General features: G+C 37.4%; 3 protein-coding genes across 6 annotated transcripts; 1 reads left to right on the top strand and 2 right to left on the bottom strand.

The window, feature by feature from the left end:
- Positions 1-8,912: 8,912 nt before the first annotated feature.
- LOC733031 (vacuolar ATP synthase subunit H) lies at positions 8,913-17,516 on the bottom strand. 4 transcript variants are annotated; one of them, XM_038018385.2, is made up of 12 exons: positions 17,375-17,516; positions 15,865-15,888; positions 15,482-15,563; positions 15,232-15,412; positions 14,383-14,595; positions 12,926-13,123; positions 11,973-12,107; positions 11,466-11,651; positions 10,798-10,985; positions 10,169-10,357; positions 9,799-9,912; positions 8,913-9,446 (listed from the first exon to the last, which is right to left on the bottom strand). In XM_038018385.2, exons 1-12 carry the CDS (start codon positions 17,421-17,423, stop codon positions 9,371-9,373), a joined length of 1,635 nt encoding a protein of 544 aa, XP_037874313.1. In that variant the 5' UTR covers positions 17,424-17,516; the 3' UTR covers positions 8,913-9,370.
- An 84-nt stretch (positions 17,517-17,600) lies between these two features.
- Positions 17,601-19,615, top strand: LOC101738015 (tRNA-splicing endonuclease subunit Sen2). Its single transcript, XM_004931722.5, has 3 exons — positions 17,601-18,411; positions 18,691-18,815; positions 19,483-19,615. The coding sequence occupies exons 1-3, from the start codon at positions 17,601-17,603 to the stop codon at positions 19,612-19,614; spliced, it is 1,068 nt and encodes a 355-aa protein (XP_004931779.1). The 3' UTR covers position 19,615.
- Positions 19,605-20,186, bottom strand: Cmc1 (protein). The gene is given in 2 exon segments (NM_001146721.1): positions 19,605-19,956; positions 20,044-20,186. Coding segments are annotated over 2 exon segments (357 nt in total). The 5' UTR covers positions 20,102-20,186; the 3' UTR covers positions 19,605-19,657.
- Positions 20,187-21,891: the final 1,705 nt, after the last annotated feature.

Below are 21,891 nucleotides of genomic sequence, written 5' to 3'. Positions count from 1 at the left end.
GGTCTTCAAAAGCATTATTTGCAATTATTTAGATTAACTGTGGAATATATTTGCTAAGTTGTGTTTTCTGTATGAGCAGATATAATTGAAAATGCCCAAACATGATTATGTTTCTTACATTTTCATTATGTGAAATCAATATGCTTGTGACTGAGTATATTAATAATTTATTAAAACTTCAGTGATAGACAGGAACCCTTATGGCACTGCTGAAGTTTATAAGCACTGGTGACCACTTATCATGAGCCGGGTTGCGTGCTCGTCTGCTGTTGAGTGCAATAAAAAATTTCGAAACCCTTTCTATTATTTAGATGTAATATTAATGTACATTTAATTTGGATTAAAAGATAAATTTACATTTTATGTTTGCATGTGTATGATTATAATTCATTTGCATGTAACGAACATCAGTTTCTTTTGTAACAAAATGCAAACTAATGGTTTGTAATGAATGTAATTAACTTTAAGATGATTTTCTTTCAATCTGCTGTTTGTTTCATCTAGTATTACCAAAGCTAAAGCATCAGAAACGTCAGAATAGAAATAATTTAGATAGGGAATAAAAGTATAACTAATGTAATCATGTCTAAAATTACTATAAGCGTCATTAAGTACAAACTATCAATATTTAAGAGTACTTTAAATCATCATTACATTTTTTAAACATTTTTTGTTTTTCAAATCATGTAACAAAACGTTTGTGCAGAACAAAATGTCACATGTTATGAACATGATTGTGGGTTAATCGTTTCTTAAATTTCTAAATATTTATAAGAGTGCTAAGATTAATTTAGTATTCACTTTGTGTGTGTATTATCTCTACAATGCTAGTTTAAATGACAATTATTGTATGACGAAGCATAGGTAGTGTTTATAGATGTAATATTTTCATACAAGGTCATGATCTGTCACGATCAACTTTAAGCAAGAACTGCTATTGTTAAGAAACAAATTTATTAAATTTAATTCAAATTGTCTACTATGTTTGTAATGGAAAGCTGACATGTTTATATTTCGCACAAATGACTTAATTGACATTGAATGATTTGATTATCTAGACTTAATTAACTTTTAGATAACTTTCGATTTAATGTGTACGCTAGTAGGATTAATCTAGAGGAGTTATTGTTATTCGAAATTTTATACAATTGTACGTTCATACAATCTTTTAACAGAAAATTGTTTGTAATATAGGGAAATTAAATAGCTTACAGAGAATTACAGCTTTTTATTTTAAAAAACTGTTTTCTCTCTGTATGAAAAGATCTTATCGATTAGAATGCTGAACACAATCAAAGATTCCTTAATATCTCATAAGTACTACCGGGAATTTCAGCGATTCTAAACGATAAGATTTTTTCATAAAGAGAGTTATTAAAAATATTAAAATTACTAAAAAAGCCACCTGGTGGGGGGTAGGGAGACTAATAATCGACCGTAGCGACGCCTGCTGGACCGGGCTTTAACTAAAGCAAAAATAAAAATGAGAGTTGCGCATCTATCTCGAATATATTAAGTGTATAATCTATGGCTATGATCATAGATTTCATCATTTTTTTAAAGGTGTTTTATGACCTGGTAATTAAGACCTTTAGTCAAGTCTTATTTTAATTAGAATGAAAACTTTTTTATATGAAAAATTATATTTTGAAATGAAATGAATAAAATATGGCATGAAATTAAATGGAACGAAATGAAATGAGACGAGATGATATGGGATGAAATATTATTATAATCTCAGTAAAATGGTGGTCATTTACTGAGACTTTTTCCGTGGACTTTTTGGAGGATCCTGAGATGTTTCTTTCAGCGGCTTTGTTTCATTTTCCCACATTTGTGCACTTTCACAGATATTAAACAGATAATAAACAGATAATATATAATAATATTACAGATTCAAACCTGACGAAATACTAAATAGACAAAATAAAGCATATCACACAACTTCACTCCTCACGTTCCCGCGAAAAAAGTTAGATTTCATGAAGTACGGTACTATGATTCCATCAGGGTACTATCTATAGATTCCATTAGTAATTCCATTATTCCAACTGGAAAAGACGAAGGTACTACATACACCATACATCTTTATCTTTTATGTGCCTTTTTTTCAACCTAATCTTAGAGGGTTATCCAGCGTAACTTAACGAGTGGGTGAGCTCACGGGGCTCTAACTTGTTGACGTTGCTAACACTAGCCCTAGCAAAAGTAGTGCTTCGCAGAATCTGATGATGATTCATCCGACCGATTTCGGCCATGGCGACCACTTTGACTCCTATCCGTCGATTTGGCGCTCGTGCGCTCGAAGATGGCTTATATAGCCTATCTTCGCGGCAAAACTCCTTGCACATTGAGGGCACGTTAGCACGCCGTTCTTGTAATTATAGGTTATGGCAGCAGGAGGGCGGGCCTTCAACTGGTCGCGTTTGTAATCAAGGTCAGCTTGACGCTGATCCTCGAACTCGCGTACTTTGCTGTTCACCATCCTGCGCCATTCTGGCCGCTGTGCTGCCAAGCGCTCCCATTGAGAGGGCTCTATATGACATCTCTTCATGTGTCGTTTCACGACATCCTTGTACCGCAGGAGCTGTCCGCCATACTTTCGCTTGCCATCCTGTAGTTCAGAGAAGAAGATGCGCTTCGCCACTCTTTCCTCCGCCATGCGTGATACATGACCGCACCACCGAAGCTGCCGACGCATTAAATAGGTCTCAATGCCACCAACATTGGCACGTCGCAAGACTTCGGTATTTCGCACTCTATCCGACCATCTGATTTTCATGATGGCACGAAGGCATTTAAGGTGGAAGCGATCCAGAGTGCGAATGTGGCGGCGGTACACACACCATGACTCGGAGGAGTATAGGAGGTTTGGCAGCACAATTGCCATGTATACTGAAATTTTAGTGGCCAACTTAAGGTCATGCGAGCAGAAGACCTTGGAACATAGCTTGCCAAATGCCGCAGCAGCGGCACCAACCCTGCTATTGATCTCATCATCAAGGTCACACTTGGATGTTAAAGTGTTCCCCAGATAGCGAAATTTATCCACCTGCTTCAACTCATCCTCACCAAGCTTTATGGTTAGTGCCTCGTGACCGTGACTGTCCAGGGACATCACCTCCGTCTTATTGACACTAATCTTCAGGCCGAATTTACGGCAGGCTTGGTGAAAAACGGACATCAGCTGTTGCAGGCCGGCTGGGGATTCTGCTAAGAAGCACAAGTCATCAGCATACATGATCTCAGTGATCAATGCATACGACACTTTGGTGCGAGCCTTAAGTCTAGCCAAATTGAAAAGGCTGCCGTCCGTACGAAAGCGGATGCGGACTCCTTGGGAAACAGTTTGTAGAACCTCTCTAACTACGACCGCAAAGTACAAGGCGAACAGAGTAGGCGCTAAGACGCATCCTTGCTTCACCCCACACGTAACGGGAAAGAAGCCCGTCTGTTCACCATCTACAGCGACGCAGCATTGCATGTCGTCATGCAGGAGTCTAAGAAGCGCTACAAACTTCTCCGTGCATCCGAGTTTCCGCAATACCAACCATAAGGCTTCGCGAGGCACGCTGTCAAAAGCCTTCTCCAGGTCAACAAAACAGAGGTACAGCTGACGACCCTGTTCTCTGCTCTTTTCTTGTAGTTGACGCACAGAGAAGATCGCTTCGCATGTGCCTCGGTCCGGTCGGAAGCCAAACTGAGTTTCGGGCAGGATCTTTTCAGATAAGTCCTTTAGGCGGTTTAAGAGTACCCTAGCAAAGACCTTTCCGGGGGCCGATAGGAGCGAAATACCGCGGTAGGAGTTGCAGTCAGATCGGTCGCCCTTGTTTTTATAGAGAGCAGTTATGCGCGATACTTTAAAGCTATCCGGAATGCGCTCTTCCTCCCACATACGACCAAACAGCTCCCACACCAACGTGTGCAACTCCTCTCCACCGTACTTGATCAGCTCTCCTGGTATAAGATCAGCGCCAGCCGCCCTTTTATCTTTTTGCTGTCTGATGGCAGCAACAATCTCGTCACGTAATAGAGGCTCGTCCAGCTCAAGGGCAAGAGGGAGTTGAGGCATTAAAGCGATGCTTTGCAGATCTGCTGATCGATCCACATTCAGCAGGGCATTGAAGTGCTCTGCCCAGCGCTTTAGTATATCCGCCTTGCTTGTTAAGAGGTACCTACTATCTAGAGACTTTAAAGGAACCTTTGCATGGTTGGATGTACCCATCAGCTTACGCACCTCGCTATAAAACTCACCGAGCTGGTTTGTGTCAGTGAGCCATTGCATATGACTAGTTTTGTCCTGCCACCACTTGTCTTTTATTTGTCGTGACAGTTTGCGCAATTCTAGGTCACTAGCTTTGACCGCCGCCACGCTTCCTTTACGTCTTCTGTGCTGTCGCAGGAGATCACGGTGTTTGTCGAGTGCTGCCCGCAAAACTCCATCATTTCCATCAAACCAGTCTTCATTGCGACGGCATTTCCTACCCAGTGCAATTGAAGCGGTATCCATGATATGAGATGATAAAGTTCCCCAGTCAGCATCAACATCGCCTGTCTCATTAACTGGTAATAGCTTTTTAGACAACGCTTCAGCATAGTTCTTCCTCACCTCAGGATCTCTTAGCTTCTCTATATCCAAAGACGCAAGCTTTTTCATAGGAGATCTACGCGGGCGGTGGAGGCGGAGTCGTAGTTTAGTGACAATAAGTCGGTGGTCAGACCAGCAGTGCGCACCACGCATAACACGGGTGATCTGTACTTGACTGAAATCTCTTTGCTTTACGATAGCATAGTCGATCAAATGCCAGTGCTTGGATCTTGGGTGCATCCATGTTGTCTTGTACTTAGCGGCAAGTCTAAACATAGTGTTCGTAATTGCTAGACCGTATTGAGCACAAAGACTGAGCAGCAACTGACCATTGCTGTTCATGTTGCCGACTCCGTGTCTACCCAGAACTCCAGGCCAAGCCTCATAGTCCCGACCAACCCTGGCATTGAAGTCGCCCAGCAATAGTACCTGCTCTCTGGCGTTTATGCTGTCAAGGCAAAGAGTCACTTCCCCATAGAATTTGTCCTTGATGTCATCAGACTTGTCAAGCGTTGGAGCATAGACACTGATGACATTAAGGTAATTGTCTTTGTCCAGATGAAGGCGCAGTGTGGTAACGCGGTCTGAGATATGTACAGGGTACTCCTCTAATCGCTTTATTAAGTGGTTCTTGATGGCAAATCCTACGCCTGAATGTCGTGTTTCAGAGACAGCGGTACCTTTCCAGAAGAAGGTATAACCAGCACCTACTTCCACCAGCTCTCCTTCATCGGCAAGGTGTGTTTCGCTGAGAGCAGCCACATCTACGTTGTAGCGATGAAGTTCCCGAGCTACTATGGCGGTCTTGCGTTCAGGGCAGGCGTTGCCATCTCGATCAAGAAGCGTTCTCACGTTCCACGCACCAAATGTCATGATATATGTTTTTATGTTTTTTCTTTTGCAACGTCGACCACGATTTGACTGATGCAGTGGCAGCCGCGGTTACTACCACTTATCAAGTTGGGACAAGCATTTTTTAGGGCACCTTTTCTAGCCCCCTCCCCGGCTGAGCGGGGAAAGCAGTGCCTCCCTAAACAGGGCTGCTTTGTCATCTCGGGTGCTGCCGAACCCGCGCTGTCGCCCCAAACTTGCAGCGCAAGAACGACCACGGTGCGTACTCGCACCCCCGAGACCGCCTGTGTGCAGGTATCGGACAAAGCCTAGCTTACATCAGGCTAGACCTCTCTACTTCTACCCATCGCCACAGGACTTTTGCTTGTTCGGAGTCCATTAACGGAAGCGGTCAGATACGCAGGATATATTTGGGTGCGCAAACGTTTGCGCTCACGCAGGCGCACACCCTCGTCCTACCCTTCTTGGATCAGTGGAACGGGAAACCGCTACGACTGAAGAAGGGGTTGGATGTTGTGTCTGGCCGACGGCGACTATATGCCCTCCACCGTCGCCCTAGGCCATCCACCTTGCCTTGCTGACCCGTCGAGTCCGCCAAGTCACGTTGCATATCTGCGTTGTGTTGCCTTCCTCGCCAAGTCAGACTTTGTGTGTTTAGCGGGAGGGAGCCGCGTGTAGGGATGGGTATTAAAGAGATGAGGAGAAGAGGGAGTTAGGAGTAGGAAGGACAGGATACTGTAGCCACGGAAGAGTAGGTTGTGGTCTATAGCAGCTCAGGGAAGGCGGGATCGCGTGCCCGTGCACTCAATAATATACTACCGGACAGATAGTATATTTGAGCGCCCCCTGCCCCTGCCGCAGAATCTATCACCAGACCCGAAAGGCGACCCACTGAGAAGATCCATCAAGAAACTCATTGGACTATGTCTTTGGTTTAATTTACTCGCCGAACAGACAGTATCGACGAGAACGGTGATCGGTGCTATCTAAAAGCACCATTAGTGGATCGGGAACATCCGAAATTTATGTGCCAAAACAGTTAATAAACCTCCGTTATTATACGTTTAAACCTAAAGAAACACTACCTACAATAACAAAATAAATAAATTCACATCTCTTTTTTTTCAATTGCACACTTATAGGAAATAATGAGCCTACAGGCGTAAAAGACTGCTGTCATCTATGCAGTCGTCGTGGCCTAAAGGATAAGACGTCCGGTGCATTCGTATCTAGCGATGCAACGGTGTTCGAATCCCCCAGGCGGGTACTAATTTTTCTAATTAAATACGTACCTACTTAACAAGTGTTCACGATTGACTTTCACGGTGAAGGTTAATCCTTCACATTACTGAATAATTTACATAATTACTGGTGGTAGGACCTCTTGTGAGTCCGCACGGGTTGGTACCACCTGTTTCTGCCGTGTAGCAGTGATGCGTTTCAGTTTGAATGGTGGGGCAGCCGTTGTAACTATACTGAGACCTTACAACTTATATCTCTCTTGCGTTGTAGATGTCTATGTGCTCCAGTAACCGTTAAGTGGTGGTATCAGGTGGGCTGTGAGCTCGTCCACCCATCTAAGCAATAAAATAAAAAAGCATGAAATTTTAAGTACCTATACTATTTATGAAGTGAAATGAACAGAAACTACACTATTTACTATAGAACGGCATTCGATAAAATTGAGTAAAAATCAAATCAAAAGGTTGAGTTGAAATGAGATAAAGCTTATTTATAGTCCTTACTAAAATTGTTGTGATTCAATCTGACGTATCTGGGTTTCAATCGATTTTTTTCTCCCAACTGGCTAGCTTTTCGCTGGTAGTCTAAGGGGCTATTCTACCGTACCGTATTTACCATAAGAGCACACGGGGCCCGTGCCCAGGGCCCCCATTCTCAGGGGGCCCCTAAGGACCGACAATTTCTCTCACACATTTAATCGGTTTCCGTTATCGTGATCGTAACCAAAAAACCAGCAGCATTCTAATATAATTAATGACATATTATATCATACCGTATTTGATTACCTATAATAAATGGTCATACTCAGTAAAAAAATGTTATTATAATTCGCTTTTTTTACTTTCCAAAAGGGCCTCAAATTCTTGTGTGCTCAAGGGCCCCAGCCTAATTTAAGACGTCCCTGGCTATTCTAGCAACTTTTGGTGGGGTAGGTGAGTTTACAGGCTCAATATTAGAGAATTTGGTAACATTAGCAACATCAAGAACCGAATTCGGGAATAGCTGAATCTACCAACAAAACCACCGTGGGTTCCGTTTGAAGGCTGTGCTGTAACGGCTGAAAGGATAAACTTTACAATTGAAAGTTAGACCTTAATGTCTCAAAGCCTTTAGGTGTCACGATCTCAAGGAGCTTAGGTCTCAAGATGAATGGCGAATAGAAGTAGTAGTGGACTTAAAGCCAAGGCCGAGAGCTTGTTGACCCTTAAGTACTTGCATAAATATAAAAACGTTACTATCAAGCAAAGTAGCCTATGGGCATGATTGTATCTATGGTCTCAGTAAAGTACAGACTTTACATTTGAGTTGAAGATCCTCACCTTTGTTCGTCTCGTTAAGGTTGAGGAACTCCACACTGGCCTAAGTTGACTAAACGCGGCTCTGGCTTTATTTATATGAGCCGTAATGTCTGCCTCGGTGCCTCCACTATCGTCCACAATGCTGCCCAGGTAACAGAAGCTTCCCACCTGCTCGATGTGCCTCCCTTTGATCAACATAGGAGCCGAATCGGTGGTATTTATGCGCATTTCTTTTGTTTTTGAGAAATTAATACGCAGCCCTACCTTTTCAGCTTCATCTACTAGATCATCTGCTTTGTTTTGTAGCTGCCGATTGGTTGCTAGGAGGCAAATGTCATCAGCAAAGTCGATGTCCTCTAGGTCTTCATCCGCGGTCCAAGGTAGCCCTTGTCGGCATTTACAGGTGACTCTGCGCATCACATCATCAAGCACCACTATAAACAGCAGGGGAGACAGCAAGCAACCTTGCTTGACGCCTGCGGTGACCACGATACTATCCGTGAGTTTTCCCCTGTGGAGCATTCTACACGACGATCCATAGTCAAGCGCTTTTATGACATTTATGAACTTGTCGGGCACGCCTTTTTTCTTCAAAACAGTCCAAATGCTGGACCAACTGACACTGTCAAAGGCCTTTTCGAAGTCGATAAACAATGTGAAAACTTCACACTGCATCTCCTGACATTGTTCTAGGATCATTCGTAAAAGGTTTATTTGGTCCGAGCATAAACGTCCTGGTCTAAACCCTGCCTGTTCTTCTCTGAGGTCAGTGTCAACCACTTTGGCTATCCTCATCAGCATTCATAGATTATACATTAATATAATTGTATCATGACAAAACTGAAGTCATCCATGGTCAGAGAACTATGAAAATGATGAACTATGAAGATGAACTATGAAATCAAGTGAATCTTTGCAATAAAATACATATCTTCAACTAATATAAGAACTTTATTCACAATACTGTTTTAATTCACATATCAACAAATGGCAACTATTTAATATTTCTCTACTTAATTTACATCATTTACATGACCTTACGGAATGTGGTCTGGCATGAACAAAATCAAGGCCAAATGGCTACTAATGCATGTACAGTTTTGTGGTTCACATAATAAATAATATTTATCAAATCATAATTAAAACACAATTTTTATACATGTAATATTCTATCATATTTCTGAATGGCTGACACTAAAATTGAAATACAATATTTACTTCAATTGATGTGTTTTTAATCAAGCAATCTACTTTTTATGTTTGATTAAGTTTTATGAACCATAATAGAGCATATAAGAATTGTTTATGAATTTGTAACAGCATTCTATCAATGTAACAATAGCAACAAATTATATATTTTTTTAATTTACAATGTTATGTCATAAAAAATTTATGCCTTAGCTCCAACCACAGTGCCAGCCTGTTTGTCGATTTGTTCCTTCTCCAGTTGCTTGCCGAGATATTCCCTAAAAAAAAAGGAACTAATGTACTATCTGACATTCACAAGAAACTTTCTATAGATTTTGTTTATATTATTTTCGTTATATGTCAGCTACTTAATTAATAAATACATAAATAGGAAAACAAGTTTTTTTTTAATTAGTGCTTACAGTTAATTTTTGTTTTTTTACTGGTTTTTAATTTACATTATTTTTAACATCACTCCCAGATTGAGTTAGTTTCAGCGAAATGCATGACTGCTTCGTAGTATAAATAGACATGGTGGTGGTATTTTCTCGTTCAGAGTCAACAAAGGCTGTACTACAAGTACAGATATGGCGTAAATGTTATTTCTCAAAATTAGTACTGTTTTCATACCAGTTGTGAACCATAAGTTTCTGCACGGCGAGCAAGGCTTCGTAACGTACATTCGGATCGTCGTGACTCAGGAGGTACATGACACGTTGTTTACCACCAAGTTGTTCGATGATGCTGTATAATGAAATATTTCGTTAATATTATGTTTTACAGCGGAGGATCATTCATTGTGGCGGACTATGGGAAAGGCCTACATCCAGCAGTGGAGATGGAGAGATACAGGCTGACGATGATGGTGTTTTACGACAACTTAAAAACATTAACTTTACATAACGTAAGTTATGAAAATAGACAATCCACGTTGAATAACTAAGCTTGGATTTCTTCTTGCTTTAGCTGGTGTATAAAAATTATTTTTATAGAAACGTACTGTTTGCCGCGCGGATAGTGGCGCACATATTCTCCGATGTCATAGCAAGCGACGGCGAGTACGACAGGGTCGCGGCTCTTCTCCAGCAAGTGCACCAGGGTGCGGAGCAGTTCTTGGCCACGTTCGTTCAAACGAGCCGCGTTTTCGCGCCAGAACTTGGCCGATTTGTGTACCGGCGACCATTCCAGGCTGGAAATTAAAGTATTCGTTTGTTATTTTCTTAAAATAGTTCATTAGCGGCGCACCTGTATCTTTCGCATTCTTGATATCCATAAGCATTGGGGACCACCCACCATTAGATGCTTTTTTTTTATTGCCCTTGTAGGCAGACGAGCACACGGCCTACCTGATGGTGAGTGGTTACCGTCGCCCATGGATTTCACCAATGCCAGGAGCAGAACCGAGCCGCTGCCTACCTCAATGTGCCAATGCTCATCTGCTTATTAAATATCTAGGAAAGGTGTGCATTTCACAGTAATAGAAGTTAAATTTTCATTCTCTCATCTCAAGCTATAAATATTTATATTAGTGTCTTTTTCAGTTTCCTTTTGTTAGTCAGCAACAAATATCAGTAGTACCAGATTTTAAGAAAAATATTTAAACTATCTTAATTCATAAATAAATCTTACCGGCCACTCTTTACTTCAGTAGCATATTGATCAAAAGAACTAAGATCCTGTACGGAAGCTTGTAGACGTTCATTCAAATATTCCACATCATTCATAATATCCTCATCATCAGAACGCTTCTGTTCAAGGATTGACAGTTGCTTGAGTACCTTGCACTGTACCATGGCAATGCAGTGCTCTTTGGCAACCTAAAAAACGTAATGGTTGCTTTATTAACTGAGGATGAAGACTAAATAGTTCATCATATTAAGCTATGTTGTTCAATTGGTGGACTTTAAATGGAAAAGTTAAAATTACACCTAAATATACTTTATTTGTTTACTTGTCCCCAATGTTAGCTTTATGAATCAGGCTTTTGTCTCCATATTTAGTGTTATTAATTTAGTCGAATATTGATTTTCATTTAATAAATTATTTAATTTCATACTTTTTGTATGTTTTCATACTTTTATAAATAAATTAAATTCGTTTTTGTTCCTCTGGATTATAGAATACAACAATTAATAATTATTTTTCTTCAATTTTTTTTAAACACTACTGAATTAAACATACTCCTTTGGAAGCTAGGTAGGTCCGTATTGGGATACGATTTCACTACCAACTGTTTCCTTTTCAAAAGCGTTTTATTACACCCTGCATTTAGATATGTTTAATTTCTATAAAATTACCTGTTGATCTTCAGGTTTTTCAATTAAATTCCTGAACACTGCGAGCACAATACGCGTGACCTTCTCTTTAACGGAGTCGCTAAGGATATCAGCTAAGATTGGAATAACATTGAACTTGTTCATTTTTTCAGCCAATAGGGGATTGAATGTCAAAACCCAGAGACAAAATACAAGTTGGTATTGAACCTAGAAAGAAAATATAATTGTTATTATAGTTTGCTCATATTGCTAATTGATATAATGAATATTGAATGAAATATTTTTCGGTCACTTTGGACGTGACAAACTTATCATACTCTAGTTTATTATTATTAAGTGACTAAAATAAATAAAAATGTAGATGCCGAAGACAGTTCCTAGGTTGTAAAAGCGGAATCATTATTTTATTTGATTTAATAAAAAAGTGATGGGCTTTCAGTTATTTAAATTGTAATATGGTAAGTGTTAAATATTTATTTAACACCCCAATAAATATTTGTAATATATTCTTTTTAAGAGGCAACTTACCTGGAAGTTCACTCTGGAGGCCAGAATCGACAGTAAGGTGGATATACCATCGACAGAGAGGAAAGCAAAGCGGTATTCATCGATACGCAGCATCATCTGCAGACACCGGGCCACAGACTGGATATAGTCGTTGTTCTGTTTAAAAACAAATTTAACAATTTATTGATTGCTGATACACCATTTATTGTGTTTATTATATTTTAGCAATAATCTGTAGTATAATAACTACCCTATATAGGTGTGAAAACCTAAACATTTTTTTTTTAATACAATTTCATAATTCTCACATTAGATCGTAATTGATACAAATTTTACACAATAATTCTTAATCATTTATTTACAAAAATAATCTTACTCACAGTAACATTTTTCTTTAATGGATTATGTATGCAATGAGTTCAGAGTAATAGAGTCACAAAGGATTTAAATTATAGCTTTGTAATGATTTGGCCGAAGTTATATGTGATGATATCATTTTGTATTTTTCATCCAGTGTAATGTAGCATATCATATATATTATGTTTCACTAAATATTAAACAGTTTATTTTTAAGATTTTTAAAATTCCCAATCAACTACTCCATTAATACAAATGTTTTGGAAAATTATAGAATCCTTAAATTAGTAAGTTAAAGCACATTTAAATTTTGCCTTCTTTTAAATATCACCAATTTAACTTTTATAAAATCATTTATGTGTACAACATTTATAATATGTGTTAGAAGAATTATACAATTTTTATGTTACATTTATTTTTATCACTAAATAGCATTTGTACAGACTCAAAATTAATAAGCTATAATATACACAAAATTATATAAGATTACGACATAACAATATAGTCATTCACAGTTATGTTAGGACACAAAATTTTTACAGGCAGTTGTTAGTATTTTTTGTTACAAAATTTACACAAGGATATTGGCGCCGATATCTACATGTTACACAGAATACCTTATGCAGGCCAGGCGGCAAGTCCTCATGCGGTTTTAGCTCGTCAAAAGAGCTGTAAAGGCTCGAATATTTTTCATTTCCTGCATCAGAATGATGAGCCTTCTCCTTGTGATGTTTGTGTTTATCGGAGAACTTTTCTTTCTCATGCTCCAACATAACCTGCTCAGCATGCTCTAACTCAGCTGTCATTTCCTCGGCCTTCCCAGAAAACAAACCCTTTCAATGACATGTTGCCTACTTCCTCAAAGCCCCAACGATGATTGCTTGCTGGCGATGCTCACACCAATATATTACAAAATGGTACCTTTCAGATTCTCTCACCATCAGTGAGTAAATTTTAATGTCATCTACTCAACGCAAATGTTTTGTGCATACATATATTTTTAGTAGAATATATTTTAGTTTAACATTAAGGTGACAGTTCCGCAATGAGAATGAAACAATATCAATTGATCAGTCTAATCACTAGGTATCAGTCTACAAACCAATGTATGTATATTTATTAGAATACTTCTTTTAAACTAAAAGTTAATGCACCGTTTATTTATTAGCTGTTGAAATTTTAAGGAAATACCTTTAGAGTATGCTAAATTTGATGAAATTTTAAAACTAATATTTCTAATGCTCCGATGACCTATGATAATCCTTTGTATTATTTCAAGTAGTTTTTCAACTTTCAATATCATTTATTCAATTGAGTACTCATAAACTTCAAAATCAACAACTACAGGCCATACCTAATTAAACATTGAGTGCTGGAAAACAACCAGCCAATACATAAACCTAAAGACAACTGGATCCAATGTTTTAGTAACTGCAATCATCATCTTGTATCACTATGAAACCGTGAAAAGCACACAATTCAACTTAATAGTTTAATCAATTTAACAATTGATTGTATGTCTGCGGTAGGCTTACTGGATATATTTATAAACTATGAAAAAAATTGAGAATATGGTGAAAGGTTCTGTTTAGACACATAAATGATTTTAGTCAATTTGGTACTGTTCTAAGCTTGCATAACTTTTCCATAGGTAATTTATGCATATTGAAAATAAAATTGAATTTAATTCTGATTGTACGACTGAAAAACAGTTCTCAAGATTCAAATGAATAGATTGGTGAGTTTGTGTTATTTATTGTCTTTATTTATAGTTTATGTTTTAATATAAATGTTGGGGACAGTCAAGTTAGTTCAGGAAAGGTTTAAGTGAATCTGTATTTTATTATAATGAATTTTACTCTGTATTATCACAAGTGTAGATGATAATTGAATGTAAAGTTAAGTAGTATAATATACAGTATAAGCATCTCAAATAACAGTCAAAACAAAAAGAAAATGGCATGCACAAGACTCTCATGCAATTATGAAATAAATTTTTAATTGTCTAGTTCCTGTTTAATTTTAATATATACTTTTTTTACATTATTAACCTTGAATGAAAGAGTTTGCTTACATTGGTCTTGAGTTGATCTTTAAGCCAGGAGAGATAGAAGTGCAAATCACTTTTGTCCATCAGCTGCGGATGCCAGCAAGCTAGCTTGGCAATGATGCGAGCAGTCATGTGCTGGACAAATTCATCCTGACGGTTCAGCAAATTCAGGAAGGGCTGCCAAACGTTGCCAGAGAATTTCGTCTCACGAAATATCTTCACCCTCGATTTATCTTCCTGTAGATGTTTTTGAGTTAAATCTTTATTTAAATAGTAATTAGGAAATAGAAATTGTTAGTCGAAGCTGGGGAAGACAGGTTAGCTCAGGATTCCATAAGTATTCTTATAAAGATCCAGGAGCATGGCAATTATTGAAGTTGATATGTTAGGCAATGTTTAGTATCTGACTTTATAATTAGTCTACAGAGTTGGACATGCCCAATGTATAAACTTGGGAAAAGTGGTAATGGAAACCAATAGATGTTACAATATGAATATCACCACCCACCATAATACATGAGGCCAGTCTCATTTTTATTTTTTATAATGGAATAATCTAATCATTTAATAACTAATAATACCAATTATATTTTTGATAATTAATTTAAACAGGTAATCTAATAATATATTTTCTTCTATTTGTTCCTGTCCAAGAAATGTAAATAATCAGAGGAAAAATACATTTATGAACTAGTACCACTATCCAAAACACCATCATCACAAACAGCTTTTAACGAAAATAATACCAATCAATTTAAAAAGTGATACTGTATTACTTTACTCTAAAACATTATGTTTTAATGTCATGTTTATGGAACCTATTTGGGTTCTATAAAGGTGTTTTATGATATGGCTTTGAATTATCTTACTTACAGAAAGAATGTCATCAATGAGCACAAGAATGTATTGAATGGTGTGGTCCTTGCTGATATGCGTCAGGAGGTTGAGAAAGACTTCGGCACAGGCATCAGGATTCTTGTCAGGCAGATCTTTTTGGCCGCGCTGGTCTAAGTTCACGATAAAATCGTGATCGCGCTGAGTGATCATCTGCGACCTAACAGATATTACATTTTATACCAGTTCACAATGTCATTTGACAGAGACCACAAGAATCAATACTCACTGCAGATATGACTGCCAGTTAATCCGAGTTTGGCGTATCTCACTTGCCCGGATCTGTAGGACGCTGGTGGCCGCAATCATGTCTGAAATATTTACCATTTGCCAAGTTTTACCGAGATGAGAATTTTTGTATTGTATAGTTTTCCAGACTAAACTTACCGATTTTTTCGTCACCTAGCGTTGGAATTAACTGACTAACATTTTCCTCGCTAACATTAGCCATTTTGGCCAAATATATTATCGATTAAATGTTCTAAAACTGAGAAAAGCTTCAATATCTGTGTTTTTTTAGAAAAACAGACAATCCGACACTGCTCAGGTGAGAGGTCTTGTGACTGTAGGAAATGAAGTTAGTAGTTAATCTTTACAAGTAATCATTCTTACCTTCCCTTACAAACACCTTTGTGGCTGGAAAGAAAGAGACAGTAGTATAAGAAATACGGTTGTCGTCTCTGCATTTTTACAAAACTGCAACTTTTGCCAAGAAATGTCAATTTTTTTTTTGGTTAGTCCGTGGGACGATGAATTCTACTGACTAATGCAAGCGGAGCACCAATAAAGAATGTTTCAAAATCGGGATTTTTTTTTTCCCTTTTGAGAGCTTTTACTGCGAGCGCTGCGGAAACGGTTAAAGTTTCGCTAAAATAATGTATGAGAATTGTTCCCCTTTAAAATATCTAAAAAAAAGTCCGCGACAGCATAAGTCTATATTTGTTAAGGTTGGCTCTCTATAGCGTTTTTTATGCTAACCAAATTTATTCTAAAATAAAGCATTATTTGTGAAGGTGTTTTTACAAAGATGATATTCTGCGTAAATGAAGAGGCGGGTAAAATTTTGCGTTATGCCAAAGTAACTATTCCACGCGGACGAAGTCGCGGGCAAAAGTTACTGTATTATATGTTTCACTTGGATTGCTGGATTGCTAGTTAGTTTGACTTCTTATTGAATTATTAACCCTCAGACACAGCCCACTGAGTTTCTCGCCGGATCTTGGGTCGGTCAGTGGCTCAGTGGGTCGCGTTTTCGATCCGGTGGTAGATTCTGTGAAGCACGGCTCTTGCTAGGGTTCGTGTTAGCAACTTCGTCAGGTTTGAGCCCCGTGAGCTCACCTACTAGTTAAGGAGAAGCTGAAATAGCCTCTCAAGGCTATCAGCTTAGGTAGGAGTAAAAAAAAATTGAATTATTAAAACGGGTGGTGGCATTCACGTTGTAATTTGCATTCAGTAACCCTTTGTCTTAGGTGGGCCATGAGTTCCTTCAACGATATACGCAATGAGTTGCTAAATTAACTTAATTAAACGGGTATAGAGAAATAGTTCATTTAAACATATATGTAACGGTGCTTTGACTGTATAGACTATGTTTCCTTTACTTCTCCAAAACAAAATCGTATGGTTCAGGGTCCCTTCAAATCAAAATGTTTTGAATCCCAATCATTCTTAGTGACCATATTTAACGTTTGTTTTATGTTTGAATTGAATGACTTAACTTACATTAGAGCAAGAAAAGCTTTGGTTAAAAGTTAGTAAAAAATATATAAAGATTTGGCTAAAAGACTAGATTCCATGTCATATAAAATAAATAAAAACAAGAATTTTAAATATATCTATTAGGTTTATTTAATAATTATATTCATATATTCATACATCTCGAATATATTAAGTGTATAATCTATGATTATATTAATACCTAAGGCTACTTACATAGATTATACACTTAATATATTTGAGGCTACTTAAATCAATATCAATATCAAAGGTGTGTGTGTACTACAACAACCGATTATAAATAAATTTTAATTGAATTCATCATAGATTATACACTTAATATATTTACATAAATAAAGTCAAATTATATAAATGTAATACATGTGCAAGATTGATTTTTACTCACGGTTGTACTTTTCCTCTTGGTTTTCTCGCCGTTTAACATGAGAACCCATAACGAAATAAAAAAAAAATATAAATACAAAATACTACTTTGGCTTCCCTATCAATTACTTTAGTTACATATTATAATGTTAAAAAAATTGTTGTAGAAACATATTTTGCGTTATTGACGCGTGGAATCGTGACATTCGGCTGTAAATAAAATTTGGGAACTGGCCAGTTCTTTTGTCATGACTGCTTTACAATCAGAAAATTGTCAAACTAATGACTTAAATGACTTATTTCCGATGTCTATTGAATCGTTGCGGTTTTCATTAGATAACTCGATACAAATTATATTTACTGGGTACTACAATGGTTACAATGTTGAAGTGAGGTCACCTGAAGAAATTACTCTTTTGTATCACATGGGCTGTTTTGGGAAGGGATCTGCCTCGAGGTCACGACCCGCACTTGTAAACAGTGATCGTTATCCAGAAATAATAAGGAAAAGGCAATATTTACAAAGGAACAATTGGTACAAAAAATTTGGTGATAGTGGGTGTACACTGGTTTCAAGTACTCTTTTGAAAGAATTAGATGAGTTGACGACCAAAATTGTCAGTGATGGTGAAAAGTTAAAGAAAAAAGATATAATAGATCTAGTATCCAGCGATGAAGAGTTTAGTCATGATGATGTAGACACAGAGAATGCTGTCAATCAATCTTTTTCTAGTAGCGAAAAAGATGAAATTACAGTAGTAATACCTAATAGTGATTCTGAAGAAGAAAATTATTTTGCGGCACTAAAGCCACAATGCTGTGTAAATAAAATTAAAATGCAAGAAAAATTAATATTAACTCCAGAAGAAGCATTCTTCTTAGCTTATGGACTTGGAAGTTTACAAGTAGTATACAATAATAATATTTTAGATTTAGAACAGTGTTGGACATTACTTTGTTCTAATGATAGACATTTTGTGGACAGATATGTAGTTTATCATTATTTTAGATCAAAAGGATATGTTGTGAAACCAGGGATCAAGTTTGGAGGAGACTTTTGTAAGAATTTTTGTTTATACTGGATATTACCCAAACATCACTTGACAAGCCAATGTAGTCCACAAATCTGACCACAAATCTTAAAACTAATATTTTATTCATAATTTTTACTCATTTAATTTAATAAAGGATTAACTTAAAGTAAATATTTGCATCAATGTTCTTTATCATCTAAAAAAAATTTGTTCACTAATTATTCATACTTTGAATTATTTTCACGTAATAGGATAGGTATCTTCAGTTGAATTAATTGGTTTATTTAATATTTATTGGTTGCAGTACTGTACAAAGATGGCCCTGGCATAAGACATGCAGACTATATCATTGTTATAAAGTCTGATACAAAACAAGACGACTTAATTACTATTCTCGGTCATGTAAGAGTAGCCACAACTACTGTTAAGGTAAAAAGTATTTTGTTTGTATATATATTTTTGTAAGAATTAAATTGCCAAGTTCCCAATGAATTCATTATGGTGCTTGTTAATATTGAATATTTGCTTGTAGCAGCGATTCTAGTATAGTGGTACAAATTCCTGTATGTGTCCTAACAGCAAGACAAAGCCCACAGAGTTTCTCGCCAGATGTTCCCAGTGGGTCGCAATTCTGAACTGGTGATAGATTCTGCGAAGCACTGTTCTTGCTAGGGCTAGTGTTAGCAAATTCTCTCAGGTTGAGCCCATGAGCTCACTTAGCCGTCCGGGCGTAGCTGGAATAGCCTCTTAGGAGATCAGCAAATAGGAAAAAAAGTGGCTCAAGATTATATGGCTCAAGATATGTCTTTTGCATTTACAATCAGCTACAAACATGACCAAAAGAGTTACATCTTGTTTATAAAAACAACATAACTTTAGTACTTCATAGTCAATCATTCATTTATAACAACAGCAATATAATTAATTAGTCAAGATGGATTCTTCTGAGTTTGTCATAAAATTTATAATGATTTATATTAAAGACTTTATACACTGGATTTCTAGCACCTCTGTTAAAATTCATAAACTTAGTTAAATATTTGTTTTAATGATTACATAAATATTTTGGAAAAGTAATTGTCAGGTTATTTTTCAGGAAATACTGTTGGTTGAAGTTTTGAAACCTAATGGAGTAACCTCGAAACTACCAGAAAGTCTACATTTATACCATGTTAAGGAGGTATTATTGACAAGAAACATTCCAATGACAATAAATAATGATGATTAAATATTTTATTTTTATTAACACTAACTACTATTATGAGTTTAAATTATGCTCTTCTTATAGCTTTCTTAACTCCTGTTCTTCTATATTCACTTCTTTCTTTCAAATATTCCTCAGTGCATATCTTTTTGAATTCTTCATTATTGTACCAATTTGATAGACAATCCTTTAAAGCTGCATTGGGTGATCTGCATTTAACCACCATTAATAATGAAGCATCTTTGCAACATTTTTCAAATTGAGCTACTTCTTCAATGCATTTTTCTTGTTTAGCCTTTTCTCTGATAAGTTTTGGTATCATAACATCTATTTCAACTTTTCTGAGACTTCTATCATCAGGATCGCCTGTAATTATAGATTAAGATTCAGTTATGATGGGTGTTTTCATATAGGCTTTTTATCAGACCAGCATTTATACAAATTATAAAATACCTAGGCCTTTTGGACCAGCCGAAAAAGTTGGCGGTAACACAGATTTTTCTGCCGCCATTACTGACAGCGACTATTTGTGTAAAATTGTATACGGTAACGGAAAAGTAATTGATTTTAATTTTTTCGTATTAGGCAGATTGTAGACACCTTTTTACTTTATTTACATTATAGCATGTTAAAAAAATTTACGTGACGGCAGACTGACAAGTGACCAGTGTGACCAGATTTCGTTTGACGAATCTACTGCTTGTGGAGGTTAAAATCTACTGAATTCTACCAAAAGAGAACGAGAAATACTAAAAATCAATTATACTTTTTTTTGCTGTCGTGTTACAACGTAAAAACATGAATGTTTCCTTGATCAAACAATAGAATAATAATAATAACAAAGAAAACACCATTAATTCAAGAGACCAATGTTCTTTTTTTTTTATTAAATTCAAAATAAAAAAAAATAAAAAAATAATAAAATGAAACTTAAACTTAAAATTCCTCGTCTTTATGTTGGGTAACATTTTCATAAAGTTGTTTTGAACCCATTAACATGATAATACTTCTGTCAGGATCAAATGTGCGACTTCCTCCTACCAACTGTCGTAGCCCCTCTTTTCCATGCATTATTGCAACAACATTCTTATTATTAAATCAATTTCGATCTTGATTTTAAACCTATTAATATTAGAAAATATTCTTTCTATTTTGGCATTTGACAAAGGTAGTATCGTCATTTGCTTCACAATTCGGGACAAATTGCTATACCTTGGCTTGCTATTCGCATCACAGATTTGGCTGACATCACTCCAAAATTTATTCACCATAAAAGATTCAGACGTCGAACAAGAAGTTGACAACAAATTAGACACGGAAACATCTCATTTTAATTATATTCTTTGTCAACAATTTCCTTTTTTTTTTTTTTCCTACCTAAACTGAGAGCCTTGAGAGGCTATTTCAGCGTAACCCTAACGTTTGTAGGTGAGCTCACGGGGCTCAAACCTGACGACGATGCTAACACGAACCCTAGCAAGAGCCGTGCTTCGCAGAATCTACCACCGGATCGGAAACGCGACCCACTGAGAAGATCCGGCTAGAAACTCAGTGGGCTGTGTCTAGGAGTTAATTTACTCGTCGAGCCCTTCGTCGCAAGCGACGGGTTCGACAAGAACGGTGACCGGTGCTTGAAGTACCTAGAAGCACCGTTAGTGGATCGGGAGGATCCGAGATGATGTGTTTTGGGTGACGTCGACTGCTTTCCATTCTGTCCGCAGGATCGGGAATGTAGTTACCGGCGGCCACGATGAGAGGGTTCTCGTGTCGTGCCGCTTTATCGAAGTGGCGCATCGACGCCGACTGAAGATTGCTGATGGACTCTAAGTCCAGGTCGTCATGGAGGTCGACGTTCCTGACGAACCACGGGGCTCCGACGGCTATCCTGCAAAAATGGGATTGAATAATTTGGAAGGATTTTAAGTGAGTGCGGGCCGCGTGAGCGAACACTACACTTGCATAGGTCATGACGGGGCGTATGCAAGTTTTGTAGAGTGTCACCTTATTTCTAAGGGACATTTTACTTCGCCTGCATATCATCGGGTAGAGACGTCCTAGTATAAAGGCGGCACGGTCGCGTACCGTCTTGATGTGGGGGCGGAATGTCATCCTACTGTCGAGGGTGACGCCTAAATATTTGACCTTTGGGGCCCACGGTATGGGCTGGTCGAACATCACCACACTTTGCATGTTTTCTGTTACAACTACAAGGATATCGCGATGAATGGGACATCGTGATATCCTTGTGTATATTTATGTTTCATTTTAAGCTCCCGAAATATCCCGAATGTATCCAAAATG

The sequence above is a fragment of the Bombyx mori genome, chromosome 3, assembly GCF_030269925.1.
Source record: "Bombyx mori chromosome 3, ASM3026992v2".
NCBI classification, from domain to species: domain Eukaryota; kingdom Metazoa; phylum Arthropoda; class Insecta; order Lepidoptera; family Bombycidae; genus Bombyx; species Bombyx mori.
This window is presented reverse-complemented; position numbering and strand designations above follow the sequence as displayed.